General features: G+C 39.5%; 1 protein-coding gene across 1 annotated transcript in view; it reads right to left on the bottom strand.

Moving 5' to 3' along the window:
* LOC114252599 (motor neuron and pancreas homeobox extra-extra) overlaps positions 1-26560 on the bottom strand; it is a 43802-nt gene that overhangs the window by 15035 nt on the left and 2207 nt on the right. The window contains exons 2-3 of the mRNA XM_089732945.1: positions 16426-16880; positions 14684-14905 (exon numbers count right to left, since the gene is read on the bottom strand). Coding sequence (XP_089589071.1) covers positions 14684-14905; positions 16426-16870 — 667 coding nt within the window. The 5' untranslated portion in view covers positions 16871-16880. The remainder of the gene's footprint in view (positions 1-14683; positions 14906-16425; positions 16881-26560) is intronic.

The following is a 26560-nucleotide window of genomic DNA, read 5'->3' on the forward strand; positions in this document are numbered from 1 at the left end:
GGATACTCCTTGGAATTGCGGCGCCATGACAAAGGGGTCCTTCTTCGCAGTGAACGCGCAAACTTGTGTCTTTAACGGGTTGAATTGAACCAAGTTCAATTCACCCCATTCGGAGACTCGCCCCAGAGAGTTCTCCACTTCAGACACAAGTTTTGATCGTCTCTCTTGTACCACGCTCCGAGAGAGACTCTGATGGCCGATATATCGCGCATCCCCCGTGCTGTCATCCGCATAGCAATGCATGCCATCAATAGACAGCATGTCATTGATATACAGGATGAAAAGCCTTGCCGAGCCTTGTGGAACGCCAGCGTTAATGGTCATGGTATCAGAACAGTCACCGTCTACAACGACCGTGATGCTCCGCCCATCCAAAAAGCTAGCGATCCACTTGCAGAGACCCTCGGATTAGTTGTTCGCGTTCCCGCCAAAAAAGGAAGATAAAAAAGTTTTAGATTTTTAAAATGTTGCCAGCACAATCAGAGTTGGTAAGTGCCAGGTTTCGGGAAAGTGTTCTTTTTTGTACGTAATTTTACGTAAAATTACCTCAGCCGTTTTTACTTATAGCTGTTGTCAGTTCAAACATGAACACATTTTATATCATTCAGTACTCGAGAGTTTATCTCGTATACCTGTTTCTAGTACCTTTAATTTATAATAAATTATTTAATCGAATAGAAAAACGACAATTAAGAAAGTGTGACTAAAAATGGTAGGTATGCAAAAGACTGTGAAGGTTATGTACAAAATGCACAGCTTTTGTAGGACATGTCATAACGCTTGGGCAATACCATAGAGGGGAGCTCATTCCAAAGCCGGATGGTAAATTTTGAGTTAGACCTAAAGTTTTTTTTTTTGTTGTTGCTTAGACGCTTGGATGAGCTCACAGCCCACCTGGTGTTAAGTGGTTACTGAAGCCCATAGACATCTACAACGTAAATGCGCCACACACCTTGAGATATAAGTTCTAAGGTCTCAGTATAGTCACAACGGCTGCCCCCCTTTCAAACCGAAACGCATTACTGCTTCACGGCAGAAATAGGCAGGGTGGTGGTACCTACACGTGCGGACTCACAGTCCTACCACCAGTAAACGGTATAACGGTAGGTTTGCAAAAAACTGTGAAGGTTATGTACAAAATGACACAGCTTTTGTACCTGTGTCATAGCGACGCGGCCTCAGGCAAGAGAGGGGATAGGGGCGAGGCGGGGCGGTAATCTAATTACGCTGATTGCCTCTGTCTTGGCGCCGGCGAACCGTGAAGTCGCTTTTGTGTCGGCTCTGCGGATATCATCACGGCCTGTCACTGTGAGGGGGGCGCGCAGGGAGATCCGTAAATGAATTGACCCGGTCGAAACGTCAGTAGGTACTGTTTACATTATCTATCTATATATACTAGTGGTCCCACAGTAGTCGAAATTCGACTATAATTAATTGAAATTATAAGTTTGTATACCGTCATGATTCTATCGTCAAAGACTATTATACTTCTATAATCACAGATGTCGCCAAGACTACACTTTATACAAATATTAATAAAGACAAACAATATTTAATCTATTCTCAATTTGACGACAGACTATAAGCAATAAGAAAAGTTTGACAATGGTCAAATAGTATGCATGCGTGTGTGTGTTTGTCAAAGACAGGGTAGTGTGTGTAATGTATTTTTATTTAATGTATTTTTTATGCATAATTTAAAAAATATTAACATTTTGCGCTCCTTCTCTATATTCTCTATAAGTGTGGGAAATTTCATACTCCTCCGTCCGCGCAATTTTCGTAAAAAGGGATACAAAGTTTTTGCTTCACGTATTAATATATAGATTAATGTAACCTCTATACGATTTATGGCGTAAATCTTAAAAGAGGTTAACATGTTATAAAGATGACATAAATGGAATTTTGAATATTGAAACATTAGAAGAAGGAACATTAAAAATATTTTAAACATTTTTGAATATTAAAAATATAAAAAACATAAAAAAGTGGTGAAGCAATAGCTTTAAATGTTGTTTCTCTTTAAACAGCAACTCAGTTTGTGCCTCTATGTCTCAATGTTTGCCTATGTTAGCTATAGTTTTACTGGACTAAACTTTATTTTGATGTACCTAAATAAAATAATACATTGTAAAACTTATAGGATATATACTTCCCACACTTATAGAGAATATAGAGAAGGAGTGCAGAAACTGATATTTTTTTATTTATTAAAAAAAATACATTAGATCATTAATAGATAAAAGTTACACACACTACCGTTTAATTTACACACACGCGCATATATTGTACTCTTTTGTTTATTACTTAAAGTCTGTGATCAAATTGAGAATAGATTAATATTGTTTGTCTTTAATATTATTTGTCTATAGTGTAGTCTTGGCGAAATCTGTGATTATAGAACAATGATGATTATAGAAATGTGACAATAAAACCATAATAATTTACAACCTTATCATTTCAATTAATTATGGTCGTATTTCGACTACTTGGCGAGCACTAGTAATTTAGTTAAACCTCTATATTGATCGATATTTTTTTTTTAAATATTTGCGTAGATAAGGAGAAGTCCCATTGGTATGAGAGAGACAGAGTATTCTTTATTGTACACAAAAAAAAAACAATACGAAACATTAAACACAAGTAAAGAAGTACAATTGGCGGTCTTATCGCTAAAAGCGATCACTTCCAGACAACCATCAGGTGGACAAGACTCATTTGGAAACGGATTACACGCGGTCAAGGTACCAATCAATTGATTTATATACACACACAAACACATTGGTATTTCGTGTTTTATTCCGGCCCCAACTGTTGTACTTTATGCCTGTTATTAAAAGGGTCATGGGAAGAATGAAAATTGCGCGTTCATCTAAATTTTAAACTTTAAATTGCTCTCCTAAAAGTTGCAAAAATGTCGCCTTTCACCTCGCGATATCAATTTTCGTTTATTATTTAATAAATTGCGTAAACATTTAGTCATTTTTTTTTTGTTTTGGCGCAATAAATTATTTTCTCTCTCTCACTTGCCAATTGTAGTCGCCACATTAGACACACTCATGGATACATTAGACGCACTTGGGCTAAGTGTTCGCGGATCAATGTTACCAACAAACAAACAAAAATCGCTGCTCTCTTTTTTTTAAATGTCCGAGCATTAAAATCGCCACCAATAAATCAATGTACACCACGGAATGACCTTGGGAGACGACTGATATGCAGCATCATCCAATTCAGGTTATTTACACCAACATAGGCGGCCGAAGGCGAGCTTGGAGTTTGCATTTTATGTTCCTTTACCGTTGTCACAAAAGTTCTCGGGTTGCTCCATCCCGAAAATTCGCGAGAATGCGAAATGCGAATCCCGAAAACAACATCACCTAACGCCAAATCTAATGTTAAGGTATTAGGTATTACGTACGTATGCAGTTTCAAACCGCGCATGCGTTACCAAGACTCCGCCCCTAGATTACAGCCTAAACGCACTGCTTTCTAGCTTACAACGAAGGAGATAAGGAATGACGTCTTGTGAGTCCGCACGGGTAGGTACCACCACCCTGCATTTTTTTTTCTTTTTGTTTTCAACCTATGCTGATAGCCTTGAGAGGCTATTTCAGCTTCGCCCTAACTTGCAGGTGAGCTCACGGGGCTCAAACCGGGTATGTTGCTAACACTGGCCCTAGCAAGAGCAGTGCTTCGCAGAACCTACCACCGGATCGGAAACGCGACGCACTGGGAAGATCGGGCGAGAAACTCAGTGACGGTTCGACGAGAACGATGACCGGTGCTTGAGGTACCTAAAACCGTTAGTGAATCGAGAGGATCCGAATTGACGTGGGACGGCGACGTCGACTGTTTTCCATTCTGTCCGCAGGATCGGGAATGTAGTTACCGGCGGCCAGAATGAGAGGGTTCTCGTGTCGTGCCGCTTTATCGAAATAGCGCATTGATGCCAACTGTAGATACATACTTACTAATGGACTCTAGGTCCAGGTTATTTCTGCCGTGAAGCAGTAATGCGTTTTGGTTTGAAGGGCGGGGCAGCCGTTGTAACTATACTGAGACTTTAGAACTTATATCTCAAGGTGGGTGGCGCATTTACGTTGTAGATGTCTATGGGCTCCAGTTACCACATAACACCAGGTACGCTGTCAGCTCGATCAACCATCTAACCAATAAAAAAAAAGTACATATATAGATAATAAACACCCAGGCGAAGAGCAAACGGATTTGTTAATTACATGAATGTTTTTCCGATGCGAGAATCGAACCCAAGACCCTCGACGCAATATTCATGGCCTCTGCATAAATGATTTATTATTATTACTAGCTTTTGCCCGCGACTTCGTTGCGTGGAATAGTTTAGCGGTAGGCAGCGGCTTGGCTCTGCTCCTGGCATTGCTGAGGTCCATGGGCGACGGTAACCACTCACCATCAGGTGGGCCGTATGCACGTCTGCCTACAAAGGCAATAAAAAAAAAAAATCACAAATAAGGCTTTATTTTAGAACAAATTTGGTTAGCATTAAAAACGTTATAGTGAGCCAACCTTAACAGATATACATGCTGTTGCGGACTTTTTTAGATCTTTTAAAGGGGGAACAATTCTGTCATACATTATTTTAGCGAAATTTTAACCGTTTCTGCAGCGCACGCAGCGGAAGATCTCAAAACGAAAAAAAACCCCGATTTTGAAACATTCTTTATTGGTGCTCCGCCTGTATTGGTCTTAGCGTGATGTTATATAGCCTATAGCCTTCCTCGATAAATGGGCTATCTAAAACTGAAAGAATTATCAAATCAAGAAATTTCAAATCGGACCAGTAGTTCCTGAGATTAGCGCGTTCAAACAAACAAACTCTTCAGCTTTATAATATTAGTATAGATTTATTTATTTATTACAATTCATGTACCTACAATTTACATTAGCGGACTTAATGCCCAAGGCATTCTCTACCAGTCAACCAAACATAGTGGAAAGTAAATAGTAAAATTATTAGTATTAACTATTCTCATTTTATACTATATATATACATTTATTTTAAATAAACAAACAGTTGATTTATTTAATTAAAGACAATGTTTTGAATGAACTTATCGAATTAACAGATAGATACTTAAATTTTTACTGGTGGCAGGACCTCTTGTGAGTCCGCGCGGGTAAGTACCACAACCCTGCCTCTTTCTGCAGCAGTAATGCGTTTCGGTTTGAAGGGCGGGGCAGCCGTTGTAACTATGCTGAGACCTTAGAACTTATATCTCAAGGTGGGTGGCGCATTTACGTTGTAGATGTCCATGGGCTCCAGTAACCACTTTACGCCAGGTGGGCTGTGAGCTCGTCCACCCATATAAGCAATAAAAAAATAATATTATTAATTAATAGAAGGTAGTTTTTTTTTTTAATTTTCAGGGCAGTTAATTTTTTTCCGGGGGGCGACTACGAGTAAAGCCGCGCAAAAGAACATGCCGTTTCCGCAATGTCGATAAATCTGTTGTAGGTCGTTTAGCAAGACCAATATAAATAGATTCTTTGCTGAAAATCAACTGCAGTGTCCGCCGGTCGCCGCCGGAGTAGGGACGCGAATGCTATCGATAACTGCTTTATCGATAATCTCAAATAGGAATAATAGATAAAAAAAATTAGAGAAAATAAGTTCTTTTCTAACGAGATAAAAAGATAGCATGGTCAATGTAGGGATAATTCTAAAATTACAGGACTAAATCTTAATACTATTTAAATAGGAACATACGAGTCTTTCTTGTCGACTCTCCTCGTCCATTACTTGCATTTAAATTTATATTTAACTAGTCGTACTCGCCCGCTTCGCTGGGCATTTAAAATGAACATTATTATTTATTGTCATTATTATTAGGGAGTCCAACACTCATATAAATATCAGCCTATGCATTAATTACATGGATACCAAATTTCAAGTCAATTGGATTCATGGTTCAGTAGTTATAACGGAATATCCGTAAAAACCAATGTAGATTTATATATTAGTATAGATTGGAGTTATATAATTGAAATATTTTAATTACGCCGTACAAAGAGAGAAGAGTGTCGACATGCTAGCTGGCCTGTAAACACAGCCCACTGAGTTTCTCGCCGGATCTTTTCAGTAGGTCGCGATTCCGATCCGGTGGTAGATTCTACGAAGCACTGCTCTTGCTAGGGCTACTGTTAGTAAACTCTCTCAGGTTGAGCCCGTGAGCTCACCTACCCGTGTTTCACGTAGCTGGAATAGCCTCTTAGGCTACCAGGGAAGTGAATAGGTAGGGAAAAAAAGAATAAGATGCTAAACACATTCACATGAATACGAATATGTAGTACACAGTTTTTCAAATCAGTTTGTGGAAGGACTGTCGAATCTTATACCTTTAAACGAACAATTCTTGTATATTAATATACCTATACATACCTATATAATCTGAATCTCGGAAACGGCTCCAACGATTTTCATAAAATTTAGTATACAGGGGATTTCGGGGGCGATAAATCGATCTAGCTACGATTTATTTTCAGAAAATGTTGTTTTGTTCGTGTCTTCAATAATCAACTCTTCCCGACATCTATTGGCGAATAATAATACTATCAAAACTAACCGCCTTAAAGACACAACAAATGGTGTTATCAAAAATAATCATCATCAGTCATCTAGTAAAAAAATATGCAAAAAGAATACAGATATTTCGCTTCTAATGCCGATTCGAAGTCATCGTGGCCTAAAAGATAAGACGTCCGGTGCATTCGTGTTGAGCGATACACCGTAGCTCGAATCCCAGGCGGGTACCATATTTTCTAATGAAATACGTACTTAACAAATGTTCACGATTGACTTTCACGGTGAAGGAATAACATCGTGTAATAAAAATCAAACCCACACTATTATAATTTGTGTAATTACTGGTGGTAGGACGTCTTGTGAGTCCGCGCGGGTAGGTAACACCGCCCTGCCTGTTTCTGCCAAACCAAACAAAAATGTTTGCAAAGAGTATACAGATGTTTTGTTTTAAATGCCGGAAATTAATTAGACATTATATTTATTTTGGAAATTCTCATAGTTTTTAAACTAGATACAGTTTTTTTATCTTCGGAGCTCTACCTACAAGAAAAAAATATATTAGGAACTCTTATAACGCGACATAAATCCGGAAAAGTCTTAAGCGAAGGCTTGCCGTCTTAACATCGAAGAGTTTAAATGTTTATTCATATGCAGCTAGCGTTTGTTCTATAACGTGTTCTATGTCAACGCCCGAACGACGGGAATCGTTTGGCAATCGAACATTTTAATCACTTTTCAATGGACTAGAGGTCCCGCAGTAGTCGAAATTCGACTATAATTAATTGGAATTGTAAGTTTGTACACTATTATGATTGTATTTTATACTTCTATAATCACAAATTTCGCCAAAACTACACTATAAAAAAATATTAATAAAGACAAACAGTATTTAATCTATTCTCAATTTGACAACAGACGTCAAGAACAAAATTTTGACAATAAATAGTATGCATGCGTGTGTGCGTCAAATACATGGTATGTAGTGTGTGTAATGTTTTATTTATTGATTTAATGTATCTTTTATGCATTATTTAAAAAAAATATTAGGATTGTGCACTTCTTCTCTATATTCTCTATAAGTGTGGAAAATTTCATACACCTCCGTCCGCGCAATTTTCGTAAAAAGGGATACAAAGTTTTTGCTTCACGTATTAATATATAGATGTCTCGAAAATTATTTGTCAAAATATTTGTTTGGTTTTTGCTGACAAGAGGCGACTGAATGTTTTTTTTTAGAATTAATGTACAACGCTGCTATATACATGGTCTACATACACATGGTTTGTTTTACCCGTTGAGTTTCTCTGGAAAGGTAAAGGTGTCATACCACACAGCCTAATCTTTTATATTTATATATCTTTAACATATATAATATTTATATGAAAAATGATAATATGAAGTGAAACGGAATGAAATGAGATGAGATGAGATGAAATGATATGGGATGAAATAACCGGTAACCACTTAACACCAGGTGGGCCGTGAGCTCGTCCAAAAATATATAATCTCAGTAAAATTGTAGTCATTTACTGAAACTTTTTCAGTGGACTTTTTGGAGAATCCCGAGAAGCTACGTCCAGCGACTTTGTTTTATTTTCCGACATTTGTGCACTTTCACAGATACTGAACAGTTAATAAGCCACCGTTATTACACATTTAGATCTGAAGAAACACTAAATAGACAAAATAAAACAAATCACACAACTTCACTCCTCGCGTTCCCGCCAAAAAATCTCACAGATGATTGTTCTAAATATCTATATCGTTTTGTTTTTTTTGGTTCGTTTTATTATTTTATATCGATACAAATAGAATGGTTCTCAACCCTATTCGGCCGCACGTGGATCTAATTTGTTAAGGGCCCGGCAGTCCCTTTGTTTGTGCGTACAAATTGCTCCCTGATAATTGGCTTAAAGCTCCCGAGGGATGTGGCGCCTCTATCGGCGGGGAGTGGCACTAATCTTGATGAACGTTTTTTTTGTTTGAAACTCTCTTATTTAGCTTAAGAATTTTATTATTTAAAAAAAGATAAGTTCTATAGTTAAATGGTCATCAAAGCGCTTTGAAATTATCACAAGAATGCCGTTTTCCAGATCGAGACCCGAGGTAATAGATTGTTCCATCACGTCCTTACGGATCCATCAGATCTAATAACCATTGTATTAGACGCCTTCCCCTCCAACAGTAGGAGTAGAGGCCCCGGTAAGCGTACTCGTCGAACTCGACAAAGAGTTCTACGTGCAACCTAACCTAAACATCAGCTCGCTGAGTTTCTCGCCGGATCTTCTCAGCGGGTCACGATTCTGATCCGGTACTAGATTCATTCGCGAAGCAGCTACTCTTGAGCTGTTAGGTCTCGCTTGTTGTAGCTGTTAGCAAAGCACACCCCTCCTGGCTGAGCCTTTGCTCGCCCACCTGCCCTTGTGAAACTGGAAAGGCTTCTGGGCCCTCAATTATAAAAAAAAGATTGTTCCTTATAATAACTACCCTCGTCTTTCGAACTATAACCGACCACTGCTTTACCCCAGAATTATATAGCGTGGTGGTAGACTGGCACAACACCTCAACACCAGGGCGCTAAATTAGAAAGGTTTCCAGGCTTGATTTTTAAATTCATTGTATTAGACACCGGCATTAATTAGTATATTCATGCCAACTACGCATTTCATTGTCTGGCATCATCGGCATTCGAACGCGGGTCCAATGGCACAGCTCGGGACAAGTACATCACCCATCCTATCGGACCATCCTAATTCACTCTCTCTTCTTAGGCGCTCCAAGCACCGGTCACCGTTCTAGTTGAATGCGGTTTGCAATCCAGCACTCGGACACAACCCACTGAGTTTCTGGATCTTCTCAATGGGTCGCTATTCCGATTTGGTAGTAGATTCAGCCTAGTACTGCTCTAGCTAGGGCTAGTGTTGGCAAGTCCTCTCAGGTTGGGCCAATGAGCTCACCTACCGGTCCGCGTGTATTTGGCATAGCCTCTTAGGCTACCAACGATTAGGTAGACAAAAATAGCGGCCTAAAATAAATTGGCACACGACTTCACTAAACTTTCATAATCAAATTTTAGCTGCGAGTGTATTTTTTCAATTAAGCCCTAATGAGTGCCGTGTGATTTAATTTGTAATTACACATTTAATTACGATCTTAATTATGAAGGATTTCGGGAGTTCGCAAATTGAGTTTTCCGCCCAGACGGATGTGATCATTACTCTAGTTTGTTAAACTTTAGCTTGAAAGAATACTAGCGCTCGGTACCGTCAGAAAAACAAGCTAATGAGATTGAGATAGACAAATATTTTTAATTTATAAACTAATATTAAAGAATTGAAGAGTAAGCCGAAATAAAAGAAGTTACATTTGGAAAATCACGCTCAGGAAATTGAGCCAAATAATAAAATTATTGTTTTGGCAACAGTCGTTGACGCGTGCGCAAATTTTCAAGTTAATCCGGCTTCTTGAAGTTACATAGATATATAAATACGGGACGAGCTAAATAAAAAGACAGTACCAAAATTAAAAATGATTTATGTAAACCGCCTTTGTAAATATCGGTTATCATCACACTATATAAAGTTGTCAATATGTCCTTTTTAATGTCCATCATTTGAACAATAAAAACGGATCTATGTGTGTGTCTTACCTATATGTTTAATTGTCGAATTATTAAAAAATTCGTTCACAATCTTCGTGGACTGAGCTAAACCATGGAGCCAAATGAGTTTCTCGCCGGATCTTCTCAATGGGTCGCGTTTCTGATCCGGTGGTAGATTCAGTGAAGCACTGCTCTTGCTAGGGCCAGTGTTAGCAAATTCCCTCAGGTATTTTTCAGGGGCTGAGGCAAGCCACTGCCTACGGCTAAAAGCCCGTGAGCTCACCTACCCCCGTCCGCTCATGTTTTTTTTTTCCCTATAGTGTGAACATGAACCTTTTGTCTATAGTGTAGCCTTGGCGTAATTTGTAATTATAGAAGTACCTACAATAATCTTTGACAATAGAACCTTAATAATGTTCAAACTTATATATTATACATGATTTCAATCAATTATACTCGAATTTCGACTATTAATTGTACATAAGGTATCTAAAACAGTCTTTAAAAGTGTAACAGCCGTTTTACATTACAACTTACAGACTTCCATAGCACGTGTCAAGGTTTATTTTCGCTTAGCTAAAAAATATATACAAAATATACAAAAATCTTTGGCTTCAAAACACGTACCCCTGGTAACGTAAGAATGACCAAAAGTGCCATAAGGTTATCCAATTCGGTACAATGTCGTTTTTTATTGGGATGCTGCGTCATTAGTTAGTATTAAATATTATGGTGGGGTGAGGGAAAGGGACAAAAATAAGTTTAATGTAATTACGAACGATTTGTTAATATGTATATATATTTATGTATTGATAAAGTTTAAGTGTTAGTTTGCTGAGTGAAAATTTTTGTAACTGTGAGTTGAGCGATACTATATTTTTTTTGTTAATTGCTTAGATGTGTGGACGAGCTCACAGCCCACCTGGTGCTAAGTGGTTACTGGAGCCCATAGATATCAGTATAGTTACAACGGCTGCCCTGCCCTTCAAACCGAAACGCATTACTGCTTCACGGCAGAAATAGGCGGGGTAGTGGTACCTACCCATGCGAACTCCAATACGCCCTACCACCACTAATTACGCAAATTATAATTTTGCAGGTTTGATTTTTATTACACGATGTTATTCCTTCGCCGTGGAAGTCAATCGTGAACATTTGTTAAGTACGTGTATTTCATTAGAAAAATTGGTACCCCGCCTGCGGGATTCGAACACCGGTGCATCGCTACATACGAATGCACCGGACTTCTTATCCTTTAGGCCACGCCGACTTCTCTAGCTCGACCGGCTGAGTTTCTCGCCGGATCTTCACAGTGGGTCGCGTTTTCGATCCGGTGGTAGATTCTGCGAAGCCCTGCTCTTGCTAGGACTAGTGTTGGCAAACTCTCTCAAGTTGAGTCCGGGAGTTCACCTACCGGTGTTAGCTGCAATACCTCCTTACGCTACCAGTGATTAGGTAGGGTAGGTGAAAAGATGTGTGGTGTCGTGGGACACCGGATAGGAACGAAGTTTCTTATTATAAAAATATTAATTTTAAGTTCAACTCGAGGTATAAAGAAAATAAAACTGGAGGTTTCCCAACAACCCACGGTCATTCGGTAACGTGCGAACTTATTGTGGTACACTTCATTCACGGTTGTTTGCATAAGAGTTAGTGTATTGCGCAAACGAACGCTCTGAGATCGTGGTCAATGAATGATAAAAAAAATGTTATTTTTTGTACGTTATTACAAAGTTAATTCGTACACTGTGTGCATTACTAATAAAAATCTTACGTTACGGACGTTTTTTCCCGGTTAGGGTACGACTTCGCATCGTCCGAAGGAACTTCGTTCCAAAAAGTACTTCAGTCCACCATACTTTTTTTTTATGATTGAAGGATTACTGTTAGTCCGGAGGCCTTTCCAGTTTCACCAGGAAAGGTGGGCGAGCATAGGCTCAGCCAGGAGGGGTGGGATTTGCTAACAGCTACCCGAGCGCCTCCGAAGGAGTCCTAACAGCTCAAGAGCAGCTGCGACGTGTGACCACCATACTTTACGACAATTACGCTAGTTCCAAAGTTACTTATCACTAGTCGTGCCGCGTAGATTAGATCTTGAAAGAACTTAAACGATTCACTGAAAATCTAAAGACTACGCTGTTTATAAGAAAAACAACAAGTTAAATAATACATCAAATTTAATCTTATCGTGTGTGTGTGTTTTTTGTGTGTTCTAAATGTCGGGTATAGAACGTTTGTGGCAGAGAATTAGATTGAAATGTCAGACAGAATCATACTTATATCTGCTGTTTGTCTAATAGAAAATAATATTATCGGCTAATTCAGTTTTTTTTTTGCTTAGATCGGTGGACGAGCTCACGGCCCACCCGGTTTTAAGCGGTTATCGGAGCCCATAGACATCTACGACGTAAATGCTGCTACCTACCTTGAGGCATGAGTTTTGAGGTCACCGTTTTACAGTACAACGGCTGCCCCACGCTTCAAACCGAAACGCATTACTGCTTCACGGCAGAAATAGGCAGGGTTGTGGTACATACCCGTGCGAAGACACGAGACAATATCTCACTCGCACGGGGCTTAGTTTAAGGAACGCCATTAATTCATAAACAAATCCAATTTAAATAGGAGAAAATAGTTATAAATTTCGATAGACATTATCGCTGTCACGATCATCGATCATCGTATCGACACGGCAATTTTCCCTCGATATTCATGGACAGTGTTAATAACGCCGCGGACTCGTGAAGGGTTGGTTTGCACGAGGTGTGCATCAGGCGACAAACATCGGTAGAGGGAAACAAAATCGCTTCATACATAAGCTGTTTCGGAGCAGTCAAACTATCGGTGGGTTGATAGATAAACAAAAAAATCGTGACCATTTAGCGTAGCAGTCGTAATATCACTTTACTGGCGGTAGAACCTCACGTGAGTCCGTACGGGTAGGTACCACCATCCTGCCTATTTCTGCCGTGAAGCAATAATGCGTTTCGGTTTGAAGGGTTGGGCAGCTGTTGTAATTAGGTATACTTGAGATCTTAGAACTTAGATCTCAAGGTGGGTGGCGCATTTACGTTGTCTATGGGCTCCAGTAACTACTTGGCACCAGGTGGGCTGTAAGCTCGTCCACCCGTCTAAGCAATAAAAAAATAAATTATTCACAGTAATCAATATAAAAAAAATTAACACTCTTAGTTCGGTATGTATCTATATCTTAAATACGTGAAGCAAAAACTTTGTATCCCTTTTTACGAAAATTGCGCGGACGGAGGAGTATGAAATTTCCCACACTTATAGAGAATATAGAGAAGGAGCGCAGAATATTAGTATTTTGTTAAATTATGCATAAAAAATACATTGAATCAATAAAAAAAACATTATACAAAATAACACATACTATTTGTATACTGTTAAACTTTTCTTATTGCATTATAGTCTACGGTCAAATTGAGAATAGATTAAATTTTAATAATGTTTGTCTATATTAATATTTGTCTAAAGTGTAGTCTTGGCGAAATCTGTGATCATTGAAGTATAATAGTCTTTGACAATAGAATTTTTCTAATGAATTTTTTCTAATGAAATACGTACTCAACAAATGTTCACGATTGACTTCCACGGTGAAGGAATAACATCGTGTAATAAAAGTGAAACCCGCAAAATTATAATTTGCGTAATTACTGGTGGTAGGACCTGTCGTGAGTCCGCGCGGGTAGGTAACACCGCCCCGCCTATTTCTGCCGTGAAGCAGTAATGCGTTTCGGTTTTGAAGGGTGGGGCAGCCGTTGTAACTATACTGAGACCTTACAACTTATATCTCAAGGTGGGTGGCGCATTTACGTTGTAGATGTCTATGGGCTCCAGTAACCACTTAACACCAGGTGGGCTGTGAGCTCGTCCACACATCTAAGCAAAAAAATAATAAAAAAATAATAATCATAATAGTGTATAAACTTCGACTAACGGGGGCCCACTAGTATAGATAAATAGATAATGGAAGAGCTAACAAAAACGCGCTAATGAAGTCTCTAAATTATTTTCATATACTATAAAATAAATATATACTATAATATTATAATAATAATAGCTCGCGATAATCGGACGTATTCTGCTAATTCCGACCACGCGTATCCCGCAATGTTTGTTACGGTCAAAAATCCTTATAGCTGCGGTAGGCAGCGGCTTGGCTCTGCCCCTGGCATTGCTGAAGTCCATGGGCGACGGTGACCACACACCATCGGGTGGGCCGTATGCTCGTCTGCCTACAAGGGCAATAAAAAAAAAGGCACCCGCATGAGTCTAACTAACACTGCACGACATTCTTATAGAGCCTGTGGCGGGTAGCCATCAAACAACGCAAGATATTTGACAGATGCCTGAATCTCGCTTCCGACATTTTCAAGATAAGCTTGCATATATACAAGTTCCGAACAATAACATTCGGACCGTCGGTCTACCGAGCAATATCACCCGCTCGGTGGAAGATCTTCCCTTTGTCGTATACTTATAAGCCCACTTACCTCCCAATTCCGGTATCCTGTGATAAAACATTCCAGTTCTTGCGAGCCACTCGAGTTGCATGTGGTGTAGGACTCTGTCCCCAGGGTGGTGGAAGGCGGACGGCATTGGCGCCCCGGGAGGTAGACCCCCGGGCTGGAGCTGTGGGTAGTTGAAAAGGGCTGCAGATTGTGCCGCCATCAGCGCCGGATTCTGTGGTATTAGTCCCGGCTTTGGGATTATTCCTGTAAGATTAGGTGCTGTTAAGTAAAGTCGATGGAGAAACTTACTTCTTTTTTTATTGCTTAGATGGATGGACGAGCTCACAGCCCACCTGGTGTTAAGTGGTTACTGGAGCACATAGATATATACAACGTAAATGCGCCACCCACCTCGAGATATAAGTTCTAAGGTCTCAGTATAGTTTCAACGGCTGTCCCACCCTTCAAACCGAAGCGTATTACTGCTTCACGGCAGAAATAGGCAGGGTGGTGGTACCTACCCGTGCGGACTCCCAAGAGGTCCTACCACCAGTGATTACACAAATTATAATTTTGCAGGTTTGATTTTTATTACACGATTATTATTATTACTTTCCACCTAAGCAGTGACTACTGACACCTGACACTGGAATTGTTTTAGTAAACTGTAGTCATTGAATTGATCGATATACTAAACTGGACTAATCATTCGCGACTATGCCATTCCAAACGTTTCTCTTCGGAGGTTTTTAAACACGAGAAATATTGCATTGTTTTTGGTGTTTATGGAGTTAATTTTAAGTTGAGAGGTTCCAGGATGACGTCTTAACCTCAAGACAAGCCGTCAATACGTTACAGTCGAACATATCAACGTCTTCCTGCTTATCTCCGCCACTGAATCGTCATCGGTTCGTATCTACGTGCATCAGTGACAAACAAAGTAATCTATATTCAATCATAGAAAAGATATCAGCAGAATTTTTGGTTTATATACGCCCAGATTATTTCTCAAATATGTGAATGATACCAAAAAAAAAAAACTTCACTTAACACATTGACCAGTTTAGCTTAGATCTCAATCAATACATCCAGATTCTATAGATCCACTAGATTGTTTAACACGAGCTTTATAAATTTAAGATTGACTAGCTGTACCCGTCCGCTTCGCTGGGCATTTAAAATTAACATTATTATTTCTCACCCCCACAAAGATTCTCATCATTAACGCCCCCGCAACTGGTGTAGGGAGTCCAACACTCATATAAATATTAGCCAATTCCATTAAGTACATGTATTTTCTACATGGATACCAAGTTTCAAGTCAATCGGATGCATGGTTCAGTAGTTATAACGGAACATCCGTAAAAACCACTGTAGATTTATATATCTTATACCTTTAAACGAGCAATTCTTGTATATTAATATATATGTATATAATCTGAATCTCGGAAACGGCTCCAAAGATTTTCATAAAATTTAGTGTACAGGGGATTTCGGGGGCGATAAATCGATCTTGCTATGATTTATTTTCAGAAAATGTTGTTTTATTCGTGTTTTCAATAATCAAGTCTTCCCGACATCTATTGGCGAATAATAATACTATTATTATTAATTGAGGGCAACTAACCGCTTTAAAGACACAATAAGATGGCGTTATAAAAAAAAAACAGAACAAAGCTCGGTCATCGTCTAGTTAGTATAGGTTAGACTGACTTGGAAGTTATATAATCTCCCTCTAAATGGTTCATTTACATTAATAGCTGAATTGGTTGCAAAGCGCTTACCTGGTCTATAGCTCTCATAGTCTTCACTGCTCCCTTCGACGCCGGGAGATATCGGGGGGCTGTACGTCTCCGATCGGTTTCCCTCATCAGACCCTGGACTGACGCTCCTGGGGCTGCTCTGTCCAGACCTTGGACTGGAATTATCGTACTTATTTATCGTGTTCTGTTCGATTTGGGCATCGTAATTTGCCTGGTAACGGTTGATGTAGTTTTTCGGGAACCCTGGATCGGCGCTTGGGGATTTAGGTTCCAATTGGCGGGAGAGTAAGGCGTCTATGCAGAACGATTTCTTGGTCTGATTGAGGACTGTCTTCTCTTCGTAGTAGCTCATGTTTTTCGGGGAGTTTGATCGGCTGGCCGGGTTGGAGTCCTGGTCTATTTCTAAGGGCTTATCGTCCTCGCTCGACTGCCGTCGGTACATCGTCGTGAGGATCTGCGAAGACATCCTTACATTCCTGCGGAAGGAGGGGTTTTGGTTATCTACTGATGATTTAAGTACAGGTAAGCCTTCAATAACACGGTATTTTCCACTTCGATAAAGCGGCACGACACGAGAACCCTCTCATCGTGGCCGCCGGTAACTACATTCCCGATCCTGCGGACAGAATGGAAAGCAGTCGACGTCGCCCAAAACACGTCATCTCGGATCCTCCCGATCCACTAACGGTGCTTTTAGGTACCTCAAGCACCGGTCACCGTTCTCGTCGAACCCGTCGCTTGCGACGAAGGGCTCGACGAGTAAACTAACTCTCAGACACAGCCCACTGAGTTTCTCGCCGGATCTTCTCAGTGGGTCGCGTTTCCGATCCGGTGGTAGATTCTGCGAAGTACGGTTCTTGCTAGGGTTCGTGTTAGCATCGTCGCCAGGTTTGAGCCCCGTGAGCTCACCTACTAGCCACGGTTACGCTGGAATAGCCGCTCCAGGCTACCAGCTTAGGTAAGAAAAAAAAAAATATATACGGTATTTTACAACACGTTTCCACTATAACACGAAAAGAAAATTTCCTAAAACCCTCTTAAATATAACACGGTATCTACAACACTATAACGAAATTTTTGTTTAAAATCATTTAGAAAATTACATTACGCGCCATGAACACACAATATACGTATACGGGAATAACCGAAATTTGCAATTTTTTTATGATTTCTTTTTTTTTTGGATGGATGGACGTGCTCACAGCCCACCTGATGTTGAGTGGTTACTGGAGCCCATAGACATCTACCACGTAAATGCGCCACCCACCTTGAGATATAAGTTATAGTCTCAAGTATAGTTACAAGGGCTGCCCCACCCTTCGAACCGAAACGCATTACTGCTTCACGGCAGAAATAGGCAGAGTGTTGATGCCTATCCCTGCGGACTCACAAGACATCCTGCCACCAGTAATTACGCAAATTATAATTTTGCGGGTTTGATTTTTATTACACGATGTTATTCCTTCACCGTGGAAGTCAATCATGAATATTTGTTAAGTACTTATTTCATTAGAAAAATTCATCGATATATATCGATGGAAAAATTGGTACCCGCGTGCGGGATTCGAGCACCGGTGCATCGCTACACACGAATGCATCGGACGTCTTATCCTTTAGGCCACGATTTAACTAAATTAAGCTAAACGCGTTTTGACCGCAAAAGCTAAGAATTCTGATAGCATCTATATATTAATACGTGAAGCAAAAACTTTGTATCCCTTTTTACGAAAATTGCGCGGACGGAGGAGTATGAAATTTTACACACTTATAGAGAATATAGAGAAGAAGTGCACAATGCTAATATTTTTTTTAAATAATGCATAAAAGATACATTAAATCAATAAAGAAAACATTACACACACTACATACCATGTATTTGATGCACACACGCATGCATACTATTATTTATTGTCAAACTTTTGTTCTTGACGTCTGTGGTCAGATTGAGAATAGATTAAATATTGTTTGTCTTTATATATTTTTTTTTATAGTGTAGCCTTAAGTATAAAATACAATCATAATAGTGTACAAACTTACAATTCCAATTAATTATAGTCGAATTTCGACTACTGCGGGACCTCTAGTATACACTAAATACCTTATATCGTTCGTATATCATTGACTTCCTTGTGGTCATAGAAGCATTTACCAGATTATTAAAATCGCTTAGTATTATTTAATGAGTTTCTAAAAATATATTATAATTAATCCATTTTAATGATAATTACGCATTTCGAAACAATTATCAGACCGCATCATGTCACGACTTGAAAACTCTATTAATTATTGAATTAGTAAAAAGGAGAGACTTTTTTTTTCCTACCTAAGCTGTTAGTATTTAGAGGTTGTTTTTTTTTTTAATTTATCGATGCACAAAACAAATTACAATTTTGGGGCTTACGACAAAGGGAAGATCTTCCACCGAGCGGGTGATATTGCTCGGTAGACCGACGGTCCGAATGTTTTTTTGGAGTTTACTCCTTTAGAATCGATTTACATATATAGGCCCGGGGTATGAAAATTATGGGGACCAAAATCGTACTAGCATGTCACACGAAATGCGTTATGCGCATGTCACACGAAATGCGCGCCGGGCTGCTGCGCCGGCAGTCCGCCACAAAGCCTCGTACTGATCGCGCGTTTCTCTCATTATTGTATTTTCATATATTTGTTAGTCGTTTGTTTTGTGTCTCGTTAATTTGTTAATAATCTGTAGTGTATCGTGTTGTCGTAATATAGAACTATTTCTCGTATTGTTTCGTTTAATTTTTTATATCCAGTAAACTCCAGTCGTGCGTCGGAGCGGACACACACACTTTTTTTTTTTTTTTTTTTTTCCTACCTAAGCTGAGACCCTTGAGAGGCTATATCAGCGTAACCCTAACTTTTGTAGGTGAGCTCACGGGGCTCAAACCTGATGACGTTGCTAACACGAACCCTAGCAAGAGTCGTGCTTCGCAGAATCTACCACCGGATCGGAAACGCGACCCACTGAGAAGATCCGGCGAGAAACTCAGTGGGCTGTGTCTGAGAGTTAATTTACTCGTCGAGCCCTTCGTCGCAAGCGACGGGTTCGACGAGAACGGTGACCGGTGCTTGAAGTACCTAAAAGCACCGTTAGTGGATCGGGAGGATCCGAGATGACGTGTTTTGGGCGACGTCGACTGCTTTCCATTCTGTCCGCAGGATCGGGAATGTAGTTACCGGCGGCCACGATGAGAGGGTTCTCGTGTCGTGCCGCTTTAGATACTTACTGATGGACTCTAAGTCCAGGTCGTCATGGAGGTCGACGTTCCTGACGAACCACGGGGCTCCGACGGCTATCCTGCAAAAACGGGATTGAATGATTTGGAAGGATTTTAAGTGTATGCGGGCCGCGTGAGCGAACACTACACTTGCATAGGTCATGACGGGGCGTATGCAAGTTTTGTAGAGTGTCACCTTATTTCTAAGGGACATTTTACTTCGCCTACATATCATCGGGTAGAGACGTCCGTATGCTGTTGTTCGGAACTTGTATATATGCAAGCTTATCTTGAAAATGTCGTAAGCGAGATTCAGGCATCTGTCAATTATCTTGCGTTGTATGATGGCTACCCGCCACACAATCATTACAGTAAATTACAAATTAGCTAAATCGTATAAGTAGTACCTAAATCTAATCTGGATTGCAATCTAAGTTGTATATGCACTCAGCAAACCCGTATTGATATAGGTACATAGTTTTGGCCATTGAAAACAAAATTACGAATAAGAATTAAAAATTGCAAATAAAAATAAAATTACGAGATCCAGAATTAAAAATAAAATCGGTATCCACATAAGTAGACAACAATACAACCAACACATACAATATATTGATAACTAGCCATTGTTCAATAGGATATCCTTCACACATCTATTTTAGAGGGGCTATGCCAGCGTAACCACTCGGTTAGTGTTAGTTAGTTAGTAAGTGCTTTTAGGTACCTCAAGCACCGGTCACCGTCCTCACCGAGCCCGGTTTACCGAGTAAATTAACCCAAAGATACAGGCCACCGAGTTTCTCGCCGGATCTTCTTAGTAGGTCGCGATTCCGATCCGGTGGTAGATTCTGCGAAGCACTGCTCTTGATAGTTAGGCTAGTGTTAGCAAATTATCTCAGGTTGAGCCCGTGAGCTCCCCAAAACGTTTGGTGGAGCTAGATAACTTAAGGCTACTAGCATAGTAGGTAAAAAAAACGGCTATCCAGTGCTGCAAGAGCCTATGAGATCACTACCTGAATGCCGCTGTCCACTATGAGATATTCGGTCCAAACCTCTATATAACACAACGGCTCCCACTGCAATTAGGAACGCATCATTGCTTCGTGATAAAAATAGGCAAGACATTACCAAGCCAAACGGGTTCACAATATGCTCTAACACCAGATTCTTTTACACTATTAGTTCCTTTTAAGCTATTGAACAGTAGCTCATCATTATCATCAGCCTATCGCAGTCCACTGTTGGACATAGGCCTCTTCTGCACGCCACTAAGCACGATCCTTGGCTTCTCTCATACAGATTATGCCATCTACCTTGCATAGATCGTCACTCCATCGAGCCTAAGAGCGCCCTGCACTGTCTTTGTGAATCCGCGGTCTCCACTCAATACCACAGCTATTAGTAACTAGTAAAATTCGGTCACGTCCGACTCTTTTTTTTTCCAACCTAAGCTGATAGCCTTAAGAGGCTATTTCAGCGCAACTTTAACTAGAAGGTGAGCTTACGGGGTTCAAACCTGACGATGTTGCTAACACGAACCCTAGCAAGAGCCGTGCTTCGCAGAATCTACCGCCGGATCGGAAATGCGACTCACTGAGAAGATCCGGCGAGAAACTCAGTGGGCTGTGTCTGTGGGTTAATTCACTCGCCGAGCCCTTCGTCGTAAGCGACGGGTTCGACGAGAACAATGACCGGTGCTTGAGGTACCTAAAAGCACAGTTAGTGGATCGGGAGGATTCGAAATGACGTGTTTTGGGCGACGTCGACTGCTTTCCATTCTGTCTTCCGATGCGACCAGCGTCAATCATATGAAAAACATTGATTTCTTACTAATATGCCATATGTCGTACATTGATCGCATTCCATTACAGCCTATGTGCTATACTAAAATATAAGCTAATATATTTTGGAGTATTCTTTATTTATTGCATATATGGATTGACGAGCCCACAGCCCACCTGGTGTTCAGTGGTTACCGGAGCCCATAGACATCTACAACGTAAACGCTGCCATCTACCTTGAGATATGAGTTATAAGGTCTCAGTATAATTACAAGGGCTGCTCCGCCCTTCAAACCGAAACGCATTATTGCTTCACGGCAGAAATAGACAGGGCGGTGGTACCTACCCGCGCGGACTCACAAGACGTCCTACCACTATTAAAAAACGGAATCCGACAAATAGTTTTTGCGTGAATTAACTTTAAACATCGACCCAATCTAAGCATATCTGAGCATCGATACGTAGCGCAATTTGATTTTAATATCCTCACGCACGCGACTAATATTATTAAAAAAAGAAGATAAAGAGTTTAGCGCTTTTAATGAACCGATAATGTATTTTTTATTGACACTGCCTTATCGATATATTAATATTAAATACGGTTCGAGGTGATTAATTGAGAAATCAATTTATTGCTATTCAGTATTAAGCTCCTTATTTCGTTTGAGTTTAGGACTCAAACGAAAGGACTAAACGAGTTTAGGAAAAAGAAAAAAAAAAAAGAAAAAGAAAAAACAAGAAATAAAAAAAAAGGCTCTCTTCCATCTGCCGGGAACGTGTTATGAGCTTCTTCGGACACATCATGCGGTCTCCCAGACATGAATTAGAGAAGCTCATAATTACGGGTCGAATAGAAGGCAAGCGCGCCGTGGGCAGAACACCAGCCAGATGGTCAGATCTAGCAAGAGAAGCACTTGGTGGTAGTCTGTACCATGCAGTCCATGCCACCCATGATCGAGCGCATTGGAAGTACATCGCATGTGGTCGCGATCCTCAGTAGTGAGGGAACGATATAGAAGATTAGGACTAGTTTTCCGATTGACGGAAAAAGTTAATTTAATCTTAGTTACTGCCGGCACGACACGTTTTGAGGACCAAAGCGATGAACACAATTACCGGTTGTGGAGTCGTGCAGCCAATCCGACCTCAATGTCTCAAGGTAGGCGACTGCATCCACGTTCTCGTTAGCGTAAAAGTTAACTCAAAGTATGGAGTTGGGAAGTTTGCCTACGTTTGCCGCTAGGGGCGCTGTTCCAACTGCATACAAATTTGAGTTAACTTTTACGCTATGGTGAACGTTAAAATACGCACTAAGCACATTGATGCATACGGGTTCCGGATATTGCATGACATATGAATAGTGGTTTGGTATAATACTTAAAATTATTATATTTAAATAGCTACGCCCGCCGTTTTGCTCGCAACAAATCGCAATTATTATATTAAAACGTAAAAATCATATATTGGCTTCGAAAGTTAAATACGTAAGGTAATTTTAGCTGAAAATACAATTTAATGAATAAAATCTTCGAGCATCCTGCCCATTTTATCGGGTTGAGACCACAGCCTCATTTCTCAATAGGGGCTGGCATCGTTCGGGGCTAGTAAATTGTTATTGTTACTAATAAACAATGACGTCACTGTACAACTCGTTAGCTCTCATTACCGACACTCCTACCTATTCTAGTAACCTCGTTTACCTAGATTCACCGAATTAGTTGGTGAGCTGACGGGGCTCAAACCTGACGTTGTTGCTAACACGAACCCTAGCAAGAGGCAGTGCTTCGCGGAATCTACTACCGGACCAGAAACGCGACCCACTGAGAAGATCACGCGAGAAACTCAGTGGGCTGTGTCTTTGGGCTAATTTACTCGTCGAGCCCTTTGTCGCAAGCGACGGGTTCGACGAGAACGATGACCAGTGCTTGAGGTACCTAAAAGCACCACGACACTCGCGTTTCTGGAGAACGCTATGTCTTTTATATCTGTTAAAAATCTTCACACACGAACTCTACAGGCCTATCGTAAGCTAAGAAAGATAGATCTAAATATGTGATTCCGAGCAGGGACCAAAAAAAAATGTATCGGGCACCTAAATAATTTAAACTATTATTGATTATTATTTTTGTATTTTTTTTACATTTTTTTTCTGACGTTTCTAATTTATTTACGGTTTTCTAAAAGGCTTTGATTAAACTGTAAATGTGGTTTTTGATGAACAAAAAAAAACATGCATCAAACAGTTTGCTAATGTATGCAAGTCGTTACGGCCTAAAAGATAAGACGCCCGGTGCATTCGTATCGAGCGATGCGGTTGGGCCGGTGCTCGAATCCCGCGGGCGGGTACTAATTTTTTTTTAATATGTACTCTTTCTCTGTAATTACTGCTTATAGAGCATATCATCGCACGGGTAACTACTGACATCCTACCTTTTTTCATTGCTGAGCATTTAAGCGTATCGTTTGGAAATTGAGGTTAACAATTAAGTTCAAAATTCAAAAATTCAAAATTCAAAATCATTTATTTCAACTTGGATGTCATCAAAAACACACTTGTTGAATGTCAAAATGTAAAAGAAAATGTTAACTCTACCACCGGTTCCAAAAAAAGCCACAGTCCTGAGAAGAACCGGCGAAACAAACTCAGCGGGCTTTTTTTTTTTTTTTTGTATTTTCTCAACTATTTTCTTTTTTTTTTTAAACAAGAAAACATATTTACAGTATACAAAAAAACAAGTCAAAAAAATACAATTCAAATAAATAATAATAATAATGAAAAATGAAAAGGCCAGGAGCGAACGCCTCATTCCCACGTGGTGCCATCTAGTAAAAAATCCTTAACTTTATAATATGCCTTGTTGCACAAACGTTCCTTGACAGTTTTCTTAAATCTATGAACAGGTAGTAGTTGAACGTTTTGTGGGATCTTGTTGAAAAGCTGTACACCCAGCCCCCTGAAAGAGTTGCTTATTTTCTTAATTCGAGCCGCCGGCAACGCAAGCCTATGTTTGTTCCTAGTGTTCACATTATGCAAATCGCAGACTCTGGGGAATTCTACAATGTTTTTACGCACGTACAATAAATTTTCAAAAATGTATTGGGACGCTAAAGTTAGAATTTTGATTTCCTTAAACTTGTCCCTCAAGGATTCCCTCGGGTGCATATTATAAATAGCACGAATAGCCCTCTTCTGCAGGATGAAAATCGTTTCGACATCGGCAGCATTGCCCCATAGCAAAATGCCATAGGACATAACACTATGAAAATAACTGAAATAAACTAGACGTGCCGTATCTTCATCAGTATACGTTCGTATTTTTTTTACCGCAAACGCTGCAGAACTAAGTCTATTCGCTAACTTGCATATGTGAGGACCCCACTGCAGCCTGGAATCAACTGTTATACCAAGAAAAACTGTCGAATCAACAAGCTCCAGTGTCTCTCCACATACAATGATATTAGTGTCTACTTGTCTAACATTAGGTGTGGTAAATTTTATACATTTTGTTTTTTTGTTATTTAATAACAGATTATTAACACTAAACCAATGTACCACGCGCGAGATAGCATCATTCACATCGTCATAATCTTCCAATTGTCGTTTAATTTTAAACAATAAGGATGTATCATCAGCGAATAATACGACCTCGTGACGGGTTTCAATAAACTTTGGTAAATCATTGATATACACAAGAAATAAGAAGGGACCCAATATGGAACCCTGAGGAACACCCATATTAAGTAAGACACCGGAAGATCTCTTTCCTTTAACGTCTACCTTTTGGATTCTTCCGGATAAATAAGATTTAATAAGTTCTAATGAAACGCCCCTAATACCATAATGGTGTAATTTCCTCAACAATGTATTATGCTCAACACAATCAAAAGCTTTAGATAAGTCGCAGAATACCCCAAGGGCATTATGCGATTCCTCCCAAGCCTGAAAAATATTTTTAATAAGATCTACACCTGCATCAATAGTCGAACGGCCTCTAGTGAATCCATATTGTTTGTTATGAAGCAGGTTATTGGAATAGAAATGGTTTAAAAGCTGTTCCAAAATAATTTTTTCAAAAATTTTACTCAAAGTTGGTAGTACTGAAATGGGTCTAAAGTTAGTGGGGTCAAAAGTACTACCAGATTTAAACAGAGGAATTATTTTACTATATTTCATTAGATCAGGAAACACACCACTATCAATACAGTCATTAAATATTGTAGCAAGGTAAGGTGCGATTATATCAATAATGGATTTTATAACCTTAGTTGATATTCCCCATAAATCGCCAGTTCTTTTAATATTAATGAGCTTGAAATTATCAATTATGTCCTTTATAGCAATATTTGTGAACTTAAAGTTAACACTGCATTTATCAACATGATCTTGCAGTAATGATTCGGCGACGGTAGGAGATGAAATTAAAGATTTTGTAGTAGAAGCTGGGATATCAGCAAAGTAGCGCTCAAAAGCACTGGCCACTTCTTGATGAGAAGTTATTATTTTATCATTGATTTTCAAAATTGATTCAGCATTGCTGTTTCTGACATTCCCAGTCTCCCTATTAATGATATTCCAAGTCATTTTAATTTTGTCAGGTGCATTTTTTATAAGATTGCCTAAGTGCAATGACTTGGCCAATGTACAGACTTTTTTAAACAGCTTGGAATATTTACAGACATACTCATGAAATGACTTATTATGATTATATGATTTTTCATGATAAAGGTCATATAATCTCTGCCTACTTTTGTGAATTCCAACAGTCGCCCATTCATTGAATGATCTTTTATTATGTAAGATCAGAGTTTTAGAAGTAAAGATGGCACTAAATTCATCATTAAGGCAATTAAATAAATCCATGTAGTGAACATTAGGATCTTCACTATAACAAACATTCGCAATTTTTGCCAAAACTTTACCTCTAAACTTCTCCATACGTCTAATATTAATAGGAACAAACTGTAGGTTTCTTGAACTATTAACATCTGTAACAGATTTAATTTTAAAAGATATGAATTGTCCACTGTGGTCTGAACTTAAATGATTAATAATATATTTATGCAAAGGTTTTACGTTTGGGAAAATATTATCTATACAGGTTGCCGATGTGCTAGTTTTTCTTAAAAGTT

This window comes from Bombyx mandarina, chromosome 02, assembly GCF_030267445.1.
Source record: "Bombyx mandarina strain Sakado chromosome 02, ASM3026744v2".
Lineage (NCBI taxonomy): Eukaryota > Metazoa > Arthropoda > Insecta > Lepidoptera > Bombycidae > Bombyx > Bombyx mandarina.